Source organism: Archocentrus centrarchus, chromosome 8 (genome assembly GCF_007364275.1).
Source record: "Archocentrus centrarchus isolate MPI-CPG fArcCen1 chromosome 8, fArcCen1, whole genome shotgun sequence".
NCBI classification, from domain to species: domain Eukaryota; kingdom Metazoa; phylum Chordata; class Actinopteri; order Cichliformes; family Cichlidae; genus Archocentrus; species Archocentrus centrarchus.
In genome coordinates, this window is record NC_044353.1 from 1,481,419 (window position 1) to 1,491,134 (window position 9,716).

The 9,716-nt window shown below is 45.3% G+C and overlaps 1 protein-coding gene across 1 annotated transcript; it reads left to right on the forward strand.

Annotated features, from left to right (window-relative positions):
• Positions 1–3,168: 3,168 nt before the first annotated feature.
• On the forward strand, positions 3,169–8,178 carry LOC115784050 (keratin, type I cytoskeletal 13-like). The gene is made up of 8 exons (XM_030735098.1): positions 3,169–3,614; positions 5,465–5,547; positions 6,272–6,428; positions 6,825–6,986; positions 7,130–7,255; positions 7,584–7,658; positions 7,744–7,892; positions 7,974–8,178. Exons 1-8 carry the CDS (start codon positions 3,213–3,215, stop codon positions 8,101–8,103), a joined length of 1,284 nt encoding a protein of 427 aa, XP_030590958.1. The 5' UTR covers positions 3,169–3,212; the 3' UTR covers positions 8,104–8,178.
• Positions 8,179–9,716: the final 1,538 nt, after the last annotated feature.

Below are 9,716 nucleotides of genomic sequence, written 5' to 3' on the forward strand. Positions count from 1 at the left end.
CAGCTGATCCAAAATGCTGCAGCTAGAGTACTGACAGGGACTAGAAAGAGAGAGCAGATTTCTCCCATATTGGCTTCTCTTCATTGGCTCCCTGTTAAATACAGAATAGAATTTAAAATCCTTCTCCTCACCTACAAGGTCTTGAATAATCAGGCCCCATCTTATCTCAAAGACCTCATAGTACCATATCACCCCAACAGAGCACTTCACTCTCAGACTGCTGGCTTACTTGTGGTTCCTAGGATACTTAAGAGTAGAATGGGAGGCAGAGCCTTCAGCTTTCAGGCCCCTCTTCTGTGGAACCAGCTTCCAGCTTGGATTCAGGAGACAGACACCCTCTCTATTTTTAAGATTAGGCTTAAAACTTTCCTTTATGATAAAGCTTATAGTTAGGGCTGGATCAGGTGACCCTGAACCCTCCCTTAGTTATGCTGCTATAGAAATAGAAAGTATCCTGACCAGCTGTATTACAGTCTGGTATGGAAACTGCACTGTCGCAGACCGCAAAACTCTACAGCGAGTAGTGAAAACGGCCCAGAAGATCACAGGGACTTCACTTCCATCAGTTGAGGACATCCAGACGAAGCGTTGTCTGCGGCGTGCTCGCAGTATTCTTAAAGACCCCTATCACCCTGCTCATAGACTTTTTGTCACTCTGCCCTCTGGCAGGCGCTTTAGAAGCCTACGGACCAGGACGACCAGACTGAAGAACAGCTTTTTCCCCAGAGCTGTCTCCTTACTGAACTCTGTCCACCATTAACATTCACTTACATCCTGGACATTGACTGTACCACATTTATTTACATCACTTGTTACATGGTACATCACTGTATAATTGTATATTGCATATTCTCATAGTTTTACTCATTTAGCACATTTTGTATTGAAATGCGGACATAAAAACATCCATCTCATATTGAGATTTAAATTGATAAATTCTTTCATACATATGTATAGCACCTTTATATTTTAACTGTATGTCTATAATACCTCTAATATATTCACATTAATATACTCACAAGCATATTCATTATATTCGATTACTGTTTAACTATTGCTTATTGCACTACTGGTTAGATGCTAAACTACATTTCGTTGCCTTGTATTGTACATGTGTAATGACAATAAAGTTGAATCTAATCTAATCTAATCTAATCTATAGGCCTAGGCTGCTGGGGGGTTCCCATGATGCACTGTTTCTCATTCACCTTATTTACTTTGTTTATACTCCACTCTGCATTTAATCATTAGTTATTATTAATCTCTGTCTCCCCCCTCAGCAGATGACCCCCCCTCCCTGAGCCTGGTTCTGATGGAGGTTTCTTCCTGTTAAAGGGAGTTTTTCCTTCCCACTGTCACCAAGTGCTGCTCATAGGGGGTCGTTTTGACTGTTGGGTTTTCTCTGTATTATTGTAGGGTCTTTACCCACAATACAAAGCGCCTTGAGGCGACAGTTTGTTGTGATTTGGTGCTATATAAATAAAATTGAATTGAATTGAATTGAATTGAATTGCACATGCACATTCATCCAGATTCTCATGATGATGTTATTACTGTCGATGATGAGATGTTGACATTGTGGAACATTATTCTGAGACTGTTCCACAGTTTGTAGATGCAGTATTTTGCAGGTTGGTGAAGCTCTGCCTCTCAATCATGTCACAGACATGCTGCCCAACAAACTGATGAGCTGATAAATGGTCCTCCAGCTTTATTTTTAGCAGCTCTTATTGTTCCAGCCTTTTGTTACTCCATCCTATCAGACACTCCGCTGCCACCAATTACTGAATTTCTTAGAATGGAACATTTTCTCAGTCTAACACGTTTCTGTGAACAAAATCTGAGTTTATGAGACTAATAAATCATCGCCTTCTGTTTTTATTTATACTTTAAGTGTTACAGGTTTGGGGTTCATGTCCATGTGAAATTTGATTAATGTTGCAAATCCGTGAACTGCAAATGATTCTAATTATATGTAACTTGTATTATGTATCAGTTTTTCTGCATTAGTGATATCAGTGATAAGATGTGATATCACACTGCGCTGATATCAGACACAGATATCAGCGCAGGGTTCAAACAAAGTGCAGCACGTCAGCTTTGGACCCTCAATTTAGTTTCACCTTAGAAAGAAAACGAGGCGTCCATCAGAGAGCGGCTCGTCCTGCAGAGCAGGTGGAGGTGAGTGATGCCTGTCAGCCTGTCATGCAGTGAAAGTCAAACAGAGAGAAAGCAGGAAGAGTGAGAGGTCAGCGGGGGTGTAGAAACAGGTTAGGCTGCATTCACTGATGGCAGTAAATAAGTGTGATTTTAGAGTCCTGCTCTGCTGTGGGGATGTTTGCAGGTCTGATGAGGGTGTGATTGGCTCCGAGCCCCAGTGATGAAAGACAGGACGCTGTGAGCTGGGTGTGGGTTCACAAAGGAACGGGGAGGGGTGGTCATAAACATGACATTAAAAATAATGAGCAGGTGAAAAGGACGGGGATTAAAGGATTCAGGCACAGATTCCAGAGAAAAGCAGCTGACAAACACCTGTGACAGCCACAGTCTTTATGTAACCATCAGCAGCAAAAACAGCTCATTTGAATAATTATGTGTTTAATACAATAGCTGCATTTTCAATGTACAGCTTTAAAAAGATGTTTTACCTTTAAATAATTTGGATTTCCTGTTGTTTCTGTGAGTTTCAGCTCCATGTTTGGTTGACCTGCACTGACTGCACAGGTGTGCTCACACCTGATGACGTGTCAGGCGTGTTTCTGAGTCTTTGAGTGCCCCAAAAATGCTCAGCGGTCAAATATTTCCAACAAATTCTTGTAAATGAAATCTTACTGTGGGGTCTTTATCTTAACGTCCACAGTAGAAACAGGGTTAAAGTCTGACTCTTGTTTTCGATCAGCCTGCAGGAGAGCGAGCGTGCCCGCTGGGTTTTGATTGGCCTTTAATGAGTCACTGTGACTGAATGAGGTTGATTTTAGTGGTTTAAGCTTTAAAGGTCAGGCTGAAGAGCTGATAAGCATAAACATGTTTGAAGGTTACATTTTTCCCTGACTCTCCCCTCCCTGCCGCACCCTGCTCAGCCCTCACCTGCCTCACCTGCTGTTTGATTGACAGCTCTTAGGCTGCAGGGACTATAAAAGTTGAGCAGTTCTTCAGCTCCTCACTCTGCTCTCTCTGTCGCCTCCAGCCACAGCAGGAACGCAGCATCCACCATGTCCTCTTTCACCCGCTCTTACTCGCACTCCCTCAGGTCCTCCGTGGGGGGCACCTCCATGAGGTCCGGCAGTGTGTACGGTGGGGCCGGAGGCTCCGGAGTGCGCATCTCCTCCTCCTCCTCCATGGGTGGAGGGCTTGGTGCCAGCCACGGCGGTGCTTACTCGTCCTCCATCAGCTACAGCATGTCCGGCATGGATGAAAGTCTGATCGGCAACGAGAAGTTCACCATGCAGAACCTGAACGACCGCCTGGCCTCCTACCTGGAGAAGGTGCGCAAGCTGGAGAAATCCAACGCCGAGCTGGAGCTGAAGATCAGGCAGTTTGTGGACAGCAAGGTCGGCCCGGCCACCCGAGACTACAGCGCCTTCTTCGTCACCATCAGCGACATCACTGCGAAGGTAAAAGCTCTCCTCATCCTCCCTCTGACGGCCGAGTCGTTCCTGTTTCCTGTTTATGTTGTTATGAAGGAGCTTTTTCCTTTGAATCATGAGCTTCATAATTTGTTCCTTCTGCACAACTTTATTTAAGCTTTTCCACACACGAGTGGCCTCTGCTTTTTCTTTTTAGAGCCCTCTGTAGGCTACACACAGGTTAGGGTTTAACTCTGACTCTTTCTTTCTCCTGATGTTCTCACAGACTGCACTTACAGGTTGTTTTAGTATGAGTATCTCAGGAGTTTCCTGGTTATGATCCTCAGGCAATTCTACTGGATTTTGAATGAATCCTGGATCTGCAACTTTCTGCTGATCTGTCCTTTGATGACTTCATCACATGATAGATGAAGTCATCAAACGCTTCACACAGCGAACCTCGATTCTTCCTCACATTAAGATCACAGGAAGTGGCTTGTTGTAGATGGAAGAGGAATAAAAGGCTGTGCCCAGCACCTCGCCCTGTCTGTGATCACAGAAAGCTCCACAGCAAATCCCCCATTAGACCGGAGAGGTGTCTTCAAGTACCAGAAGACTGCAGGGTGTAAACTGAGGCACGATAACAAACCTTAAAGGACGGAGGTCAGCACATGTAACCGCTGCTAATGATGTCCTATTAAAACTAATGTAAAATTATGGAGGAAGTCTCAGATTTATGAGCACAGCACAGAGGGAGGAGCCCCCAACCCCACCACCACACACACACACACACACACACACTCAAGATTGTGCTGTAACCAGTTTAATAAAGTGGGTTTTAAGTAACAAGAATGAAATGTTTGTGAAAGCCGACTTCAGCTAAAGAAGGAAACACAGAGACTTTAATAAAAGTGGACCTGATTCTGAGCAGGAAAAAAACACAATAATAATAATAATTGTTATTATTATTATTATTATTATAAATTATTATTAGGGCAGCACGGTGGTGCAGTGGTTAGCACTGCTGCCTCACAGTTAGAATACCATCTGGAAGGCCTGGGTTCGATTCCACCTTGGCCCAGGCCTCTCCCTCTCTCTGTGTGGAGTTTGCATGTTCTCCCCGTGCTTGCGTGGGTTTCCTCCGGGTACTCCGGTTTCCTCCCACATCCCAAAGACATGCACTTACTGGGGTTAGGTTAATTGGCTAATCTAAATTGCCCATAGGTGTGAATGAGAGCATGAATGTGAGTGTGAAAGGTCGTCTGTCCCTCTGTGTTGGCCCTGCAACAGGCTGGCGACCTGTTCAGGGTGTACCCTGCCTCTCGCCCTATGACAGCTGGGATAGGCTCCAGCCCCCCCGCGACCCTTAACAGGATGTGCAGAAGTGAATGGATGGATGGATGGATTATTATTATTATTGTTAATTAATAAAGACTTTATTACTTATAACTAAGTAATAAAGTATTACACCTCAGTCAGAGACAGGAACAGAGCAGAAGATTAAGTTTTCTTTTCCCCTGTTCCCTGTTCCAGCAGGGGGCGTGGCAGAGATCAGGGCTGGGAGAGGCTTTTATGTTTACCTGAATATTTAGAAAATGTAATAAAGATGTGTTAGAAAAGCGAAGGAGCGAATCTTTACTGCCACACGCCTGCTGACTGCTCATTTCATCCTATTTTGGAAGCACAAACTCGTGTTTTTTTTCCTGAAAGAGAAACATTTTTCAAAATAAAAGGCCTGCAGTCCATGTTTGATTACAGAAGTAAAAGCATCTTAGTGGACTTTGTGACTGAATTATAATTATGCTGACTGGAGCGCTGCCGGTGGAAAAGTTTGGCTTGATTTTGCTCTTTATGGACAGCTGAGAATCAATAAAGTTTTGATGTTTGTTTGCCTCCAGATTCAGGCTGCGACCAAAGTGAATGGAGCCATCCACCTGAGCCTCGACAACGCCCACCTGGCTGCAGACGACTTCAGGACAAAGTGAGTGTGCAGGAATTTTACTGTAGGCTCATCATGGAGCTGAAATAAGGAAGCCAAAATAAGTGAACTGCCAGAAGCTGCAGTTCCTCTGGTGTCCAGCAGAGGCTCCAGCAGTGAGTCAGTCCCCATGTTAAAACTTGTTTACAGGCTGTGCAGGAAGGCTGAGCTCAGCTCTGCTGAATGAAATTCTAGGATTTTATTTGGAGGCTGATAACAAGCTCCCTAACATTAGCACATGACTTAGCACTCAAATACAACATGGCAGCAGCCAAACGCTAATGTTGGGGCAACAGCCCTCAGATAAAAGGAATTTCTTCCTGCCCACTGTCACCAAATGCTGCTAATATGAAACAGTTAGGGTTCTGGACTTCAGGGCATTGATGGGGGGGCACTGATGGGGGGGGGGACTTTGATGAGACATGTCAGAAATCAGCTTCTGATGAAGCATCTCTCCAACAAGCAGCAGCAGATCAGCGGGATGTCAGGGACATTTGTGGCTCTGATCAGACGTCCTTTCAGAGAATCTGCAGGTTTTGAAGATCATTTTTTATAGTGGACATTTGAAACAAAGCACAGTGAACCAACATGTACAAGAGCGGGACCTCCTGTTAATACTGGGAGAATGTTCATCAATATTAGGATGTTTGAACACCAGGTGATCCTCACCTGCTGACGTGTTTGAAACATTAAAATCACTGAACCTGCGATCCCTCCTCTTCCTCAGGTATGAGAACGAGCTCGCCATGCGTCAGTCGGTGGAGGCCGACATCATCGGGCTCAAGAGGGTCCTGGATGAGCTGACTCTGGCTAAGAGCGACCTGGAGATGCAGGTCGAGGGCCTGAAGGAGGAGCTGATCTTCCTCAAGAAGAACCACGAGGAGGTGAGCAGGTTCTGAACGACAGCAAACACATCGTGAAGATTTTCTATTTCAATTTAAGTCTCCACATGAGTTTCAGCTCACAGAATATGGGAGTCACGGGGCCTTTGCCACCAAACGCAGAGTTAAAAAAAAACAAATGAAGGTAAAATGAAGTCTGGTGGATGAGATCTGCCGCAGTTCAGGGTTTGTGATGCAAAAATAAATAACAGAAACACTTAAATAGGTAGATTTCATTTTTTTAGTGGCTGAAACACTTCTCTTTAGTCCAACTCCAGTATCTGAATCTGATGTTAGTTCATAAGTTCCTGATGAATGATCGAGGTGTCAGACTAATAAAAGAAGATTTGAACTTTGTAAACAGATCATTTGTTTGTTTGTTTGTTTGTTTGTTTGTAGGAGCTGCTGGCCATGCGGACACAGATGAGCGGTCAGGTCCACGTGGAGGTGGACGCTGCTCCTCAGCAGGACCTCACCAAGGTCATGGCTGAGATCCGAGAGCACTACGAGGGCATCGCTGCCAAAAGCCAGAAGGAGCTCCAGTCCTGGTTCCAGAGCAAGGTACAGAGTGCTGTGACATCACTTCCTGTGAGCGCAGAGGTCTCTTTTCCCTGTATTAACCTGTGTGTGTGTGTGTGTGTGTGTGTGTGTGTGTGTGTGTGTGTGTGTGTGTGTGTGTGTGTGTGTGTGTGTTTCCCATGCAGACAGAGGCTCTGAACAAAGAGGTGATCACTCAGACCACCTCGCTGCAGACATCCAGGTCAGAGGTCACCGAGGTGAAGCGCACGCTGCAGTCTCTGGAGATCGAGCTGCAGTCCATGTTGGGCATGGTGAGCATCACCTGATCTCCATCACTCACCTGTGAGGAGGTCGAAGCTGATGAGATTCGATTTCAAGAGTTTCTCTATCTAACAGTCGAAGTGAGACGAGCTGAAATGTGACTGTGTGGCCTGAACGGTGTGAGGCAGCAAACAGCTGCATGAAGTCCAGATGTTTCCTTTCCTGTCTTCAAACACACGAGCCAAAACTAAACTGGAGAAAAATGACCTCTGTTCCTGAAATAAAAATAAAACCTAGGCTGTAGAAAAAAAATGTTCCTGTAAAACAGCTAAAAATGAATGCAAACAGTGTCTGACTGCGGTCTGCGTTCCTCTGCAGAAAGCATCCCTGGAGGCGACTCTGGCTGAGACACAGAACCGCTACTCCGTGCAGCTCTCAGGGTACCAGATGCAGGTGAGACACGGTTTGTTCTGAGGTCATGAGACTTACCCGAGTGTCGCTGCTCTTTGGTTTCACCTGCGACTCTCTCGTCCTGCAGGTGAGGTCGCTGGAGGAGCAGTTGACACAGCTTAGGGCCGACCTCGAGCGGCAGGGGCACGAGTACCAGGTGCTGCTGGACATCAAGACCAGGCTGGAGATGGAGATCGCCGAGTACAGGAGGCTGCTGGACGGAGAGACCGCCAGCAGGTGAGACTCACACTTTCACGAGTAAAACTAAAGCAGGGTGATGCAGACGCTGACCTGTGCTCTCCTCTGATTGGTCCACAGCACCAGCACCAGCACCACATCCTCCACGAGCACCACAACCAAGCGGGTGGTGACAGTGGTGGAGGAGGTGGTTGATGGGAAGGTGGTCTCCTCCTCCTCCAAGACCTCCTCCATCGTGACCTCCTCCTGAGCCACTGCCGACAGCCAATCAGGATCAGCGTTTCCTCCATGGGTGCTGAAAATAAAACATGAGTCCAGATAAAAACTCAGAGTGTGTGTCTTTATTGTACCGGCTGCAGACCTGAACGGAATACGAAACAATATATAAACAATATAAAACAATAATAAAAGAAATGAAAATAAAACCTGAGGGACTCAGTCAGGTGAGTCCAGCAGCTGGTGTCACACAGACCCAGGTGAAGGGCTGTGCTGCCCCCTGCTGGACCTTGGTGGTTTCCCTCAGAGTTCATGGTGCATCACGGTTCTTTCTCTTCATTCACACTTTATTTAGAAACCCGCTCGGAGGGCTTTGGCAGCAGCTGCAGCAGCTCTGCAGGCTGCTTCATGCCTCACACCACAAGAACCTCTACTTCCTGCCATCAAGCCTCTGGGCATCATTCCTCAATCTGAATTTTACTGTCTTATGTAAATCAGAGAAACCACATTCTTCTATAGCTGCACCACTCACAGATTCCCTGAGTGAGAGTCAGTGTAAAAATATGATTATATATCACGTCTTCAGAGGATTGTGGCTTATGTTGCTGATTGATTTGTGCTTTTTTGTAGTATTTTTAATCATCAGTGAGGTGCTGTGGCCGCATCTGTCAGAGTTCAGAGGATTGTTGAGATGAGCTGAACCTGAAACGCTTCTTTGGTGTCGTGACACCGGCCCACACTTTTATCCAAGTGATGATCATTTTTAAACTGCTCCGTTTTCCTTGTTTTTGATGTGACCCTGAAAGTTTACCCAGAATGCACTTTGTGAGGTTTCCTGCAGTTGTGTGAGAGATGAAGATGAACAGCCTCTTCTTCATTTCTTTTTGTTAGTTTTTGTCTGGATTTGTGTGATGGGTGTTCAGGCAGAGCCGGCCCGAGCCTTGAAGGGGCCCTAAGCGAAATTTGATTTGGGGGGCGCCACTCATACCGCTTCATTGTCTCCTGAGCCTAACCGTTATTAATATGGAAAAGTTGAAGTTGAATATTAACTTTTTGGGATGCATCGCTGTTTCAGTCTCAGCCCACTGAAAAACAATGTATTTCAATATGATACACATTGTAAAACTATGTCCATGACATAGTTGAATGCATTCCATATCCAATCTAGAGGGCATAGACTTTTTAGGAAATATGTAAATTAGGGTGTTTGACCTGGAGATTTGTGCAAAACTGTGCAAATGCACCTAATTACAGACTAGTAAATAAGCCATTTGTAATATATAAATAATAGTTATGCAGCATACAGAATTGCTGAGCATCAATAGAATAATATCAAACACAAGTGGTCTACAATTGGGCCCAGTACTGTAAATGTTATTACGCTGCTATAATACAAAATGGCATGGTGGCACTCCAAGAGCACAAATGGGGCATAAAAGTGAGGTCCAATAGTCTATCCATGCAACCTGACCACAGTGTGAATACAACAAAACACTGTCACCACAGGAACAGTGATTGAACCAGGATAAACCACCACAGCTCATAGATGCACAGATATGTCTGAACATGCATGAATAAAACCAAGGTATGAAAAGCTGAACCAGGAAACACGCTGCCTGAGTGAGACGATGTGACAAAGAACAGGAG